The sequence below is a fragment of the Scyliorhinus torazame genome, chromosome 12, assembly GCF_047496885.1.
Source record: "Scyliorhinus torazame isolate Kashiwa2021f chromosome 12, sScyTor2.1, whole genome shotgun sequence".
Classification (NCBI taxonomy): Eukaryota; Metazoa; Chordata; class Chondrichthyes; order Carcharhiniformes; family Scyliorhinidae; genus Scyliorhinus; species Scyliorhinus torazame.
The window spans coordinates 144,106,417-144,120,158 of NC_092718.1; the positions used below are offsets into that span (position 1 = coordinate 144,106,417).

Below are 13,742 nucleotides of genomic sequence, written 5' to 3' on the forward strand. Positions count from 1 at the left end.
ACGTGAGAACACCACCCACCAGGTACGCGGTACATACTCGTGCGACTCGGCCAACGTTGTCTACCTCATACGCTGCAGGAAAGGATGTCCCGAAGCGTGGTACATTGGCGAGACCATGCAGACGCTGCGACAACGAATGAACGGACATCGCGCAACAATCACCAGGCAGGAATGTTCCCTTCCAGTCGGAGAACACTTCAGCAGTCAAGGGCATTCAGCCTCTGATCTCCGGGTAAGCGTTCTCCAAGGCGGCCTTCAGGACGTGCAACAACGCAGAATCGCCGAGCAGAAACTTATAGCCAAGTTCCGCACACATGAGTGCGGCCTCAACCGGGACCTGGGATTCATGTCACCTTACGTTCATCCCCCACCATCTGGCTTGTGAAATCCTATCAACTGTCCTGGCTTGTTGTAATTCACACCTCTTTAACCTGGGGTTACCCCATCTCTGGATCTGTAAAGATTTAATCACCTGCTAATGGTCGCATTCCAAGCATTGTTTGGCATCTTTGAATTTGTCTATATATGTGTTTCTGGAACATACCTCTTCATTCACCTGAGGAAGGAGCAGCGCTCCGAAAGCTAGTGACATTGAAACAAACCTGTTGGACTTTAACCTGGTGTTGTAAGACTTCGTACTGTGCTCACCCCAGTCCAACGGCGGCATCTCCACATCACTAAAAAAGGGACTTTGTGAAAGTTGATTCTTGGGTAGGGTGTGTGGACAGTCTGGATCATGTTAACATCGAAAAGGAGGAGGTGTTGGGTCTTTTTAAAAGATATTAAGGTAGATAACTCTCCTGGGCCAGATGGAATTCATCCCAGAATACTGAGGGAAGCAATGGAAAAAAATTGCTGGGGCCTTGACTGACATCTTTGTATCCTCATTGGCTACAGGTGAGATCCCAGTGGATGGGAGAATAGCTAGTGTTGTACCGCTGTTTAAGAAAGGTAGCAGGGATAATCCTGGAAACTGTAGGCCGGTGAGCCTCGCATCGGTAGTAGGTAAATTATTGGAGAGAATTCTCAGGGACAGGATTTAAAAGCCATTTGGAAACAAATGGATTCATAAGCAATAGACGCATGGTTTTGTGAAGGGGCGGTCATGCCTCACTTAACTTGATCGAGTTTTTTGAGCAGATGACAAAGATGATTGATATGGGATGGGCGGTGGATGTTGTTTACATGGACTTCAGTAAAGCCTTTGTCAAGGTGCCTCATGACAGACCAGTACAAAAGATGAAGTCACACTGGTTCAGAGGTGAGGTGGTAAGACGGATAGAGAACCGACTCGGTCACAGAAGGCAAAGGGTAGCAGTAGAAGGGTGTTTTTCTGAATGGAAGGTTGTGACTAGTGGTTTTACACAGGGATCGGTGCTTGGGCCTCCGTTGTTTGTGGTGTACATAACGATTTGGAGGAAAATGTAGCTGGTCTGATGAATCAGTTCGTGGATGACACCAAGGTTGGTGGACTGGCAGATAGTGTTGAGGATTGTCAGAAGATACAGCAGGACATAGATAGGTTGGAGACTTGGGCAGAGAAATGGCAAGTGGAGGTTAATCCGGACAAATGTGAGGTAATGCATTTTGGTAGGTCTAACATAGAGGTGAAATGTACCGTAAATGGTAAAACTCTTAGGAATATAGAAAGTCAGAGAGATCTGGGCGTGCAGGTCCACAGATCTTTGAGGGTGGCAACACAAGTGGGCAAGGTAGTCAAGAAAGCATAAGGAATGCTTGTTTTCATTGGATGGGGCAGAGTATAAAAACTGGCAATTCATGCTGCAGTTGTATAGAACCTTGGTACGGCCGCACTTGGAATATTGCGCACAATTCTGGTTGCCACACTACCAGAAGGATTTGGAGAGGGTGCAGAGGAGGTTTACCAGGATGTTGCCTGGTCTGGAGGGTGTTAGCTCTGTGGAGAGGCTGAATAGACTCAAGACTGTTTTCATTAGAAAGACGGAGGTTGACTTCCGGTGGCGGCTATGAAGGAGTAAATCGCACATTTGGTGGCTCCTGCTCGGGTCGGACCTTTGGACCTTTTCTCACTATTTTCGACCGGACTTGAACTGTAAAACTGAAGACAGAGGCAATTGTGTGCTGAATTCTCACATCGGTGCATGGAGAAAAGGACTAGAAGTGCTCGTAAAGGCAGGAACAGAAAGACAGAGAAGGCTTGGGCTGAAGCTGCAGCGGGAGACAGCATGGCGGAGGACCGGACCTCTGGTTTGTCGACACGGGTCAACGGAGCAGCTGATGCAAGTTATTCAGGAAGGCTTTGCTAAGCAGAAACGGGACTGCTTGGACCCGATATAAGAGTCGATTGAGCAGCTGGAGCTTAGATCGGACGCCCAAGATCGGGCATTCCAGAATGTGGAGAAGGCTGAGCAGGAGGAACATCAAACTGCGGTGGAGTTGGAGGTGGGGATACTGAGAGACCAGCAGAAGAAGCTCCTGGAGAAGGTGGAGGAACTAGAAAATAGGTCCCGCCAGCAGAACTTGAGAATTGTTGGGCTCTCTGAGGGGTCCGAAAGAGCGGACGCTGGGGCATACATCGCAGACATGTTTGAGAAGCTGCTGGGGGATGGGGCATTCTCCCGACCCTTGGAGGTGGACAGGGCTCATAGAGCACTCGCGAGGAAGCCGCGAACGGGAGGGCGCCCCCCCCCCCCCCAAAAGGCAATGGTGATGAGATTCCACAGGTAATTGGATAAGGAGCGCATTCTACAGTGGGCCAAGCAGACACGGAGCTGTAAGTGGGACAATAGTATCCTGCGGGTCTACCAAGACCCCGAGTGTGGAGGTGGCCAGGAGAAGAGCAGGCTTCAACCAGATTAGGTTGATCCTTTTTAAGAATAAGGTGAAGTACGGACTGTTGTATCCGGCCCAGGATTGAGGATTGTGTTCCGGATGGGGTTTGTTAAGGGTAGGCAGTTGGTGACCAATGTAAGAAGGCTGTTAAATGTGATCATGATGCCCCCGGAAGATAGGGAGGTGGAGGTAGTGATCACAATGGATGCAGAAAAGGCTTTTGATCGGATAGAATGGGATTATCTGTGGGAGGTACTGGGACGGTTCGTATTTGGACAGGGCTTTATTGACTGGGTCAGGTTGCTGTATCAGGCTCCTGTGGCAAGTGTACGGACAAATAGGACAACATCGGTCTATTTTAGACTGCACCGGGGAATGAGGCAGGGATGCCCCCTCTTCCCACTGTTGTTCGCTCTAGCTATTGAGCCGTTGGCAATTGCTCTGAGAGCCTCAAGGGGGAGGGGGTGGAGCACAGAGTCTTGCTCTATGCAAACGACCTGCTTCTGTCTGTATCGGACCCATCAGAGGGGATGGAAGAAATCATGAGGATTCTAGGGGAATTTGGCCGTTTTTCGGGGTATAAGCTAAATATGGGGAAAAGTGAGATGTTTGCGATCCAGGCGAGGGGACAGGAGAGGCGATTGTGGGAGCTGCCGTTTAGATTTGTAGGGGGAAGCTTTGGGTACCTAGGCATTCAAGTGACGCGGGAATGGGACCGGCTGCATAAATTAAATCTTGGCCCGGCTCGTAGACCAAATGAAGGACGATTTTCGGAGATGGGATGAGCTCCTGTTGTCATTAGCTGGGAGGGTGCAGACGGTGAAGATGCCGGTCCTCCCGAAATTCCTGATCATGTTTCAATGTGTCCCCATCTATATTCCTCGGTCCTTTTTTAAACGGCTCAACAAAGTGATCTCTGGCTTTGTTTGGGCGGGCAAGACCCCGCGTAATGCTTGAGCGGAGTCGGGGAGATGGCGAGCGGTGCTGCCAAATTTTAGTAACTATTACTGGGCGGCGAATATAGCCATGATCAGGAAGTGGGTGGTGGGGGAGGGGTCAGCATGGGAGCGTATGGAGGCGGCTTCATGCAAGGGCACCAGTTTGGGGGCGTTGGTAACTGCACCTCTGCCGTTCCCGCTGGTACGGTACTCCTCCAGCCCCATGATGGTGGCAGCCCTGAGAGTCTGGGGCAATGGAGGAGACATGCGGGAGCAGAGGGAGCATTGATCTGGTCCCCAATCTGTAATAATCACCGGTTTGCCCCAGGAAGTATGGATGGGGGGGTTCCGGATATGGCGGAGAGCAGGGATTGAGAGGATGGGGGATATGTTTATAGAGGGGAGCTTTCCGAGTTTGAGGGCGCTGGAGGAGAAGTTTGGGTTGGCGAGGGGAAACAAATTCAGGTAACTGAAGGCGGGACTTCCTACGTAAACAGGTGTCAACCTTCCCACTCCTACCGCTAAGGGGGATTCAGGACAGGGTAGTTTCCAGAGGGTGGGTAGGAGAAGGGAGTGTCTCGGACATTTACAAGGAACTTATGGGGTCAGAGGGGACGCAGACCGAGGAGCTGAAGCACAAGTGGAGGAGGAGCTGGGAGGAGAGATAGAGGATGGTCTATGGGCGGACACGTTGAGTCAAGTCAACGCCTGTAACATGTGCCAGGTTCAGCCTGATACAATTTAAGGTTGTTCACCGGGCTCACATGACAGTGGCCGGATGAACAGATTCTTTGGGGTGGAAGACAGGTGTGCAAAATGTGCAGGAGGACCAACGAACCATGTCCACATGTTCTGGGCATGTCCGAAGCTTAGGGGATTTTGGCAGGGCTTTGCAGATGTCATGTCCACGGGGTTAAAAACAAGGGTGGCGTTGAGTCCAGAGGTGGTGATTTTCGGGTGTCTGAAGACCCGGGAATCCAGGAGGAGAAAGAGGCAGACATTCTGGGCTTTGCTTCCCTGGTAGCCCTGAGACGGACACTATTAGCTTGGAGGGACTCTAAGCCCCCGAAGTCGGAGACCTGGCTATCTGACATGGCTAGCTTTTTCTGTTTGGAGAAAATCAAGTTAGCCTTGAGAGGGTCACTGTTAGGGTTCGCCCGAAGGTGGCAACCGTTCGTCGACTTCTTCGCAGAAAATTAATTGTCAGCTGAAGGGGGGGGGGGGGTTAGTTTAGCTTAGAGGAGGGGGTTAATAAAGGTGGGACCTGTAAGGGAGGGAGACGGCTTTTGCAATATGTTTATAGTTTCATGTACATTGTTTATTGTGTTGTTGTGATACCACAAAATACCTCAATAAAATGTTTATGGAAAAAAAAGAAAGATGATGGTTGAGGGGTGACCTGATAGAGGTCTACAAGATTATAAGGGGCATGAGTAGAGTGGATTGGCAAGCACTCTTCCCAAGGATAGAGGGGTCAGTCACCAGGGGGCATAGGTTTAAGGTCCGATGTGCGAGACGGATATTTTACGCAGAGGGTAGTGTGTGCCTGGAACTCGCTACCGGAGGAGGTGGTGGAAGCAGGGACGATAGTGACATTTAAGGGGCATCTTGACAAATACATGAATAGGATGGGAATAGAGGGATACGGAGCCAGGAAGTGTAGAAGATTGTAGTTTAGTCGGGCAGCATGGTCGGCACGGACTTGGAGGGCAGAAGGGCCTGTTCCTGTGCTGTACTTCTTTGTTTTGTTCTTTGCCAGGGGAGGTTGTGGAAGCAGATACGGTGTTCAAAAGGCATCTTGACAAACACATGGATAGGATGGTTATAGAAGGATATTGCACAAGGAAATGCTGAGGGTTTTGGCCAAGGTTGGCATCATGACCGGTACAGGCTTGGAGGGCCTGTGCTGTACTGTTCTTTTGTTCTTTGAAAGCAGAAATGCTCAGCAGGTAGGGCAGCATCTATGGGGATAGAAATAGAAAGAGTTAATGTTTCAAATCATGACCTTTCATCATAAGGTATGCTTAAGGAATGTTTATTTCTCTTTATTTACTAGAAGGCAATCCTAATGTGACTCCTTAATGGAGGTGAGGCCTGGTCTGAATTATGATGTTTCAATGTGCTTTATGTTCCCAATTTAGAGGCACACCGACATTTGATATTTAATGGGAGGTTGAGAAGTTAGTTATTGTACAGGTATGTGAATGAATTAAGTTTGAAGCAGGACCCCCATTTGCTAAAGCTCAGACTTCTAACGCACTGCCACCCGGATATCGGCAAACGTCTCCACTTGTACCTGATTGAAGCTTGAGCCAATCAAATCACTTGGAATTTTGAAAAACATTTGTCCACCCATTAATTTTATTTCTTTCAAACTCAAATCCAGAGCTCAAAATAAGATTCCTGCCACAAAATATGTCCACAAAACTTCATTAAACGTGGTATATTTTTCTACCATCATTAGTTGTCTCACTGTTTCGGGTGGTCCCGCGGTCTGTCCCACTGTCTGTCTTGGGATGTCCAACGGTCTGTCTCGAGGTCTCTCTGACTGTCTCTGTTCTGTCTATGTCTTGGGTTTAAATTTGACAACCCTAAAATTTAAAAAAAAAATATCAGAATTCAATATGAAGTGAGGAAAAGAAAGATAGCAATTCATTACAATACGGAAATTGCACCCATCCAAATTCTCAGCATATTTTCATTCTCCTTCCTTCAGCCATGCAAAGATCTTGACAGAAAAGTTGCATAGTAGGCATTTCACAACTGCATGATTAACCTTAGTTGTTTCTGAGGATCTCTATTTGTGTTTTAACTCTAGCCAAAATTCTCCAGCCATTGGGATTTTGTTCCCACCCAGCAGCGCATCCCCACCCGTGGGTTTCCCGGTGACGCCAATGGGAAATCCCATTGACAAGCAGCAGTAGTAGAGAATCCCACCTCCAGCAAATGGCATGCTGCCGAGAAACATGCAGCTGGGGGACCGGAGAATTCAGCCCTCTAACTCAGCCTTTTGAAAGACCCAGACCTAATTCAAAGAGGTAACCAACTGCAACCCCACACTCCAGCTTGTGCAACAGGCTGTCCCATCTCTTCATCAACAATGATACTTGGTGTGTCCAAATTCTATCAAAGTAAGTGAGATAGCGACTGAACTTTAGAAACTTTCTGACAGAAGCTTATAATTTATTTACCTCTGAGGAAGAAAAGGGCCAACAGGCAGCAATCCCCTTCTTGTTTGTACTTAAACTTGGAAAACGATTGTTCGCTGAGCAGATTTCATTGAAGTTATGCTAGGCAGATGGGTAAGAACGGCATTGATTTATGTGAACAAATATTCTGGGAGTTTTTTTTAAACCTTGAATTGCAAGGAGGAAAAGGGTTAAACTCAGATTGTAGTGTCCTTCTGAGAGTTCAGATATAACCTTTCCAACCTGCGCTCTAGGATCTGCTGAAAATTCCAGCAGTGAAGAAGAGGTGGAAAACCCAAGTGAGAAGGTGGACGATTGTGAAGAATCCAGCTTTGTGATGGGTGGTCGGTGACCTGAGCCCTAATGAAACAACATCTCAACCTCAACACTGGAATGTGTGATTGTGGAAGGTTTGTTGATCAGATACTTCTGAACCCAAAATAACATTTTCTGGGAGTGCTCTGCAGGCCTGACAGCATCCAGGGAGCGGAAAACTAAGTCAATGTTGTCAAAAGCATTCTTTTAATTTCAGATTTCCAGTACCCGCAGCAATTTGCTTTCTCACTTTGTACCCAAGTTGCCTTTTCTAAACACTGGACAAGCAAAATATCTACCTTTCAATTTTGTGTGAAGATAATTATTCTGGAACATTTGATATTCAAATGGAAAATGCATCGCTTAGTCCTGTTGTATAGTGTATTTAACATAAAGTGTGAGTAAAACGTTTGACACGACTATAGATTTCATGTGTGTATCTTGTGCCTATTTAAAGGTCTTTTGTAAGAAGATTTAACTCCAAATAAAGTATAAAACTGGCATAACTTCTTTTTTTCTTTCATGTAATGTGAGCATTTCTCATCCCTAATAGTATTACGATCAAAGACCAGACCCCAACTGTGGCTGAGACACTGGACTGAAACCATTGCAAGAAGAAATAGGGCTTTAGGGCAGCACGGTGGCGCAGTGGGTTAGCCCTGTTGCCTCACAGCGCCGAGGTCCCAGGTTCGATCCCGGCTCTGGGTTACTGTCCGTGTGGAGGTTACACATTCTCCCCGTGTTTGCGTGGGTTTCGCCCCCACAACCCAAAGATTTTTTAACTTCACACCCAAACAGAATCCCTTAAACATTACTACTCAATTTCCCATTACGCAATAATAAAATCAACATACAGCTCTCAATCTATTTTGCTGTGGAAGAATTGTGGACTCAATGTCTGGCAGATCAGAATTCAACTCTCTCCAAAAACTCGTCTCGAAAGCTTTTCAAAATGTCTCTCTACATTCCTTGGCTCCACCCAGCAATGACCTCATCTCCCCAAGCTGAAAAACAAATGATCTCTGCAGGCTGCAAAGCACATCAACTCCCCAGGGACTTTCCCAGTCAAACCACAGTCCATTAGTCCAGACAGAAAAACACATTCCTTTGTCAATTTCATTCTTCTGGCTGCTAAGAGGGGATGTGTAGGAAAAACATTTTTACCCAGAGGGTGGTGGGTGCTTGGAATTCGCTGCCTGAAACAGTGGTGGAGACCGAGACCTTCACAACATGTAAGAAGTATTTAGATGTGCATTTGCAATCCCAGGGCATACAAGGCTATGGGCCAAGTCCTGGAAAATGGGATTAGAATGGTTAGGTGGGTGTTTTTGACAGGCGCCTTGGGCCGTCGAGCCTTTTCTGTGTTGTATGATTCTGTGACTCTAAAAGCACCCAGGCCCTACAAAACAGAATTATGTTTTAAAAAATCATGACCATGGCAATCAAACACATTCTAACCCCAGGCTTTAAACCCTTAAATTCCCCAATGCTTAGAATCCAATATTCCTACATATTCATGAAGTCTTCCAGTCATAGTAGGCCTTGAGCCGGTGATGATGAGCCGCTCCTTAAACCACTGCAGTCCATCTGGTGTAGGTACACCTCCAGTGCTATTAGGATGGAGGGTGGTGCCAGGATTGTGACCGTCTGACTGAAAGGGAACAGCAATATAGTTCCAAGTCAATATGGCATGTGACTTGGTGGGGAACCTGCAGGTGGTGGTGTCCCCATGCATCTGATGTCCTTGTCCTAGGTGGTCGTGGTTTTGGAAAGTGCTGCCTAAGGAGACTTGGTTATTCCTGCAATGCATTTTGTAGATGGTACACACTGCTGCTACTGTGATGGGGTGGGGATCAAGAGGGCTGCTTTGTCCTAGATAGTGTTGAGCTTCTTGAGTGTTGTTGGAGCTGCACTCATCCAAGCAAGTTGAGAGTATTCCAGTACACTCCCTACTTGTATTTTGTGGATGGTTGGCAGACTTAGGAGGTGAGTAAATCTTCACAGAATTCCCAACCTCTGACTTGTTCGTCACAGTATTTGTATGCAGCACGGTAGCACAGTGGTCAGCACGGTTGCTTCACAGCTCCAGGCTCCCAGGTTTGATTCTCGGCTTGGGTCACTGTGTGGAGTTTGCACTTTCTCCCTGTAGCTGCGTGGGTTTCCTCCGGGTGCTCCGGTTTCCTCCCACAAGTCCAAAGATGTGGTTAGGTGGATTGGCCATGCTAAATTGCCCTTAGTGTCCAAAAAGGTTAGGTGGGGTTACTGGGATATGGGGATAGGGTGGAGGTGTGGGGTTAAGGGCTGGTGCAGACTCGATGGGCTGAATGGCCTCCTTCACTGTAAATTCTAACGGCTAGTCCAGTTCAGTTTCTGATCAATGGTGACCACCCCCAGGATGTTGATAGTGGGGGTTTCAGTGATGATAATGCCTCTGAATGTCAGGGAGAGGTAGTTGGATTCTTTCTTTTTTGAGATGGTCGTTGCCTGGCACTTGTGTGGCGTGAATGTTACTTGCCATTTATTGACCCTCAAGCCTGAATGTTGTCCAGGTCTTGCTGCATTTGGACATGGGTTTCTTCACTAGCTGAGGAGGCATGAATGGTGCAGAACATTGTGCAATCATCAGTGAGCATCCCCACTCCTGACTTTTTAATGAAGCGAAGGTTGTTGATGAAGCAGCTGATGGTTGGGCAGAGGACCTGACTGCTGTTGTGAATTGGGTGTCACAGGGTGTTAGCAGCAGGAGTGAGCCTGCTTCGCTGCTCCCTCTCTACCACCTTGTTGCTCAGCTAAGCGATGTTTCCATTTTAAACATCGCCATCCAATTGACTGCTATAGTCCTATGCTTCACATTCTCAACTCTTAGTCAGGATATGTTTATTCCCTTTCACTCTTTGTGAGGGAGCCTACTGAGCCAAAGCAGACAGTGAGACATTCGTTCCCTTCAGTATTTTATGCATCTTTTCTACATCTCGTCGCCAGGGTCATTGTGCATTGAGTGTGGAAGAGTATGGATCAAATCGGAGATCGGGGAGAGGAGAGTGCAGAGAAAGACCATAGAACATTACAGTGCAGTACAGGACCTTCGGCCCTCGATGTTGCGCCGACCTGTGAAACCAATCTAACCCATCTACACTATTCCATTATCATACATATGTTTATCCAATGACCATTTAAATGCCCTTAATGTTGGCGAGTCCACTACTGTTGCAGGCAGGGCATTCCAAGGAGTAAAACCTTGGTTGAAGGGATTCTTGTTAAAAAGAGAGGAGCGAGATAGAGCTCTGTTTTGGGAGGGAGTCAACCCATGCTTGCCCCGTCTCTTCGCTAATCCCTTTTATCCCTGGTGTTACCCTGGTGAATTGTTGCTCTCGAAAGCCAGTATACCCCTCCTCAAATGAGGACCCAGAATCAAACACACTGCCGAAATAAATGATTTATTTCTTACTCTGAAGCAGCCCAATATTTTATTCATCTTTTTAATTGCTTTTTACCCCTGTGCTTCCAATGACTTGCATATGTGACCTCTTACACCTGCTAGTCTTCCTTCCCCATTTCCACTAAACTTAATCTGTTTGTCTCTGTGCCCAGAGAAAATACTAACTTGAGTCTCATTTGTGAGATTCTTGAGCCGTTTATTGACGAAGAGCAGCTTTGGGGGTTTTGCCTTGATCACACTTTTTTTTAATCTACAGGTGCGCTGCAATCAGTACTAAAGACCCCCATTTACTGATGATGGGGGCAGGGACTGTCCCTGGATGTCAACCTAGTATTCAAAGATAGCGCTCCCATCTCTCGAGGCGCGCTGGGGCCGGCTGGGATGGAACCTGACCCCTCTACCACCTGACGTAAATGGGAGTACTCTCGCTAACCCGGAGGCTTTGTAAATTTGCAATACAGTTCCGCTCAATCATCCACTCCGTCATGGAATCAAGGCACCATGTACCTGTCAGTGAGCACAACCTGCCAATTGGAAAGTAACCTTGTCTCAACTCTCTGGTTATTAGCACCGCACCAAGTGTGAAGAGGCAGTGAATTAGCCAATTAATTAATCAATTTGTTTGTTTTTACTGGTTCGCAACAGAGTTATACCCCTGGTTGGGAAGGCTGAAGCTGCAAGTTACTGTCTGACAATAAGGAGTCAAGCGTTCAGGAATGAAATGCCAATGTCGTCGCTCCAAGGGTTGCGAATCTTAGGCATTCTCTACAGCAGAGGGCTGTAGGTGCTCAGTTATCAAGTATATTCAAGGCTGAGGTTGATCGATTTTGGGGCAGTAAGGGAATCAAATGATATAAGATAGGGCAGGAAAATAGATTTGAAGATCAGTCATGATCTTACTGAATGGTGAAACAGGCTAGAGGCCCTGAATGGCCTCTTCCTGCTCTCGTTTCTTATGCATATAAAACAAGGCTTTAAAATAGAATTTAGGATGTTCGTTTATACTGACGGAAAGTTTATCCTTAGACTGAGCAATTCTCACTTGTTCCTTGGGTAGTCAAAAAGTAAATTATTGAACCTTATAAAGTTTTGCGCAAATACTTCAAGTACTTTTTAAAAATGCATTCATGGGATATAGGTGTCACCGGCAAATCATCATTTGTTGCTTGGCATAAATGACTGATTGTGAAAACTAGACACTGCCATACTAGATATACAGATCGCCATCAGCAAAGCGATTCGTATCTTGCACATTATCAGATCTGGAGTCTCTCACTCCTCTCCAGGCACAACCCCTCCTCCTCCCTCACCAACCCTCTAATAAACTAGATTGTTTATCGAAAATACCTCGCTCTCCATCCAACTTTTCTGGTCGACAATTTCCCTTGGGGTACAGGCCGTTATTCCCTGATAGACAATTCCCCTTGGGATAAAGCCATCCTTCCTCCCCAATGCATTCCAGGATTCCTTCCCTGTAGCATTTCCTTCCTCATTCATTCTTCCCAAATCTTAAGCACCACTGCACTGCCCTGTCACCATCTCCCCCTCACCCCCTGCCCATGGAACGACAGTCCATAAAGCCCATGCATCCACCAGCACTGCAGAGTATTGACTACTCCTGTACCAGATTGTCACTTCAAAATACTGCCATGGATCTTTTACATCTACCGGGAGGGAGTGGATTGCGATCTGAGATAGTTTTGTTGTTTGAGTGGAAATAAAGATACAGTTAAAGATAACTGTCACTGTATTGATTAGCATTATTTAAGGGGTAATTTTAAGTTATTTTCTTGTGTGATGTTTTAGTCATAAAGTTTGTTTTAATATACAGTGACAGAGAGATCTAGGTATACAGGTCCACGGGTCACTGAAAGGGGCAACACAGGTGGAGAAGGTAGTCAAGAAGGCATACGGCATGCTTGCCTTCATTGGCCGGGGCATTGAGTATAAGAATTGGCAAGTCATGTTGCAGCTGTATAGAACCTTAGTTAGGCCACACTTGGAGTATAGTGTTCAATTCTGGTCGCCACACTACCAGAAGGATGTGGAGGCTTTAGAGAGGGTGCAGAAGAGATTTACCAGGATGTTGCCTGGTATGGAGGGCATTAGCTATGAGGAGCGGTTGAATAAACTTGATTTGTTCTCATTGGAACAATGGAGGTTGAGGGGCGACCTGATAGAGGTCTACAAAATTATGAGGGGCATAGACAGAGTGGATAGTCAGAGGCTTTTCCCCAGGGTAGAGGGGTCAATTACTAGGGGGCATAGGTATAAGGTGCGAGGGGCAAGGTTTAGAGGAGATGTACGAGGCAAGTTTTTTTACACAGAGGGTAGTGGGTGCCTGAGGAGGAGGTGGTGGAAGCTGGGACGATAGTGACTTTTAAGGGGCATCTTGACAAATACACGAATAGAGGGATACGGACCCCGGAAGTGAAAAAGATTTTAGATTAGACGGACAGCATGGTTGGTGCAGACTTGGGAGGGCCGAAGGGCCTGTTCCTGTGCTGTACTTTTCTTTGTTCTTTGTATACCATATCCCTATTTCTTTGTGCAATCACTCCTGGAGTGAAGTATCCTAGCCACTTTTGGGGTCTGGTCCGGGATTCGAATAAAATGGAATTGGAGAAGCACCTAAACTGGAAAACATTGGCAGAGCTCCAGGGAAAGGTGTCGAGAGGGATAGTGAAATTGACTGGGTTCCACTTGCAGAAAGTCTGCGCAGACATAACAGGCTGATCTTCTCTGCTGTAACCCTCCTATTCTATAATTTGTTTTTCTATTTTTCATGTTAAAGGGGATGACTTCACAATAGCCCACATTATGCTCCCAAGTGCCCACTCAATCTATTTGCATCCCGTTGCAGCTTCAGTACACCCACCTTGCAGCTTACTTCTCCACCAACTTTGTATCATCAGCAAATTCTGATACAAATAGTTGTTTGGTGGGTGGAACTTAAGTGTTTCTGAAGAAGAGACATGTTGGCAGCCAATCCACCTAACCTGCACATCTTTAGACTGTGGGAGGAAACCGGAGCACCCGGAGGAAACC

The 13,742-nt window shown here is 46.8% G+C and overlaps 1 protein-coding gene across 1 annotated transcript in view; it reads left to right on the forward strand.

Annotated features, from left to right (window-relative positions):
* Positions 1-7,761, forward strand: part of prkrip1 (PRKR interacting protein 1) — a 31,789-nt gene extending 24,028 nt beyond the window's left edge. The window contains exon 6 of the mRNA XM_072469125.1: positions 7,195-7,761. Within this exon, the coding sequence (XP_072325226.1) occupies positions 7,195-7,292 (98 nt within the window). The 3' untranslated portion in view covers positions 7,293-7,761. The remainder of the gene's footprint in view (positions 1-7,194) is intronic.
* Positions 7,762-13,742: the final 5,981 nt, after the last annotated feature.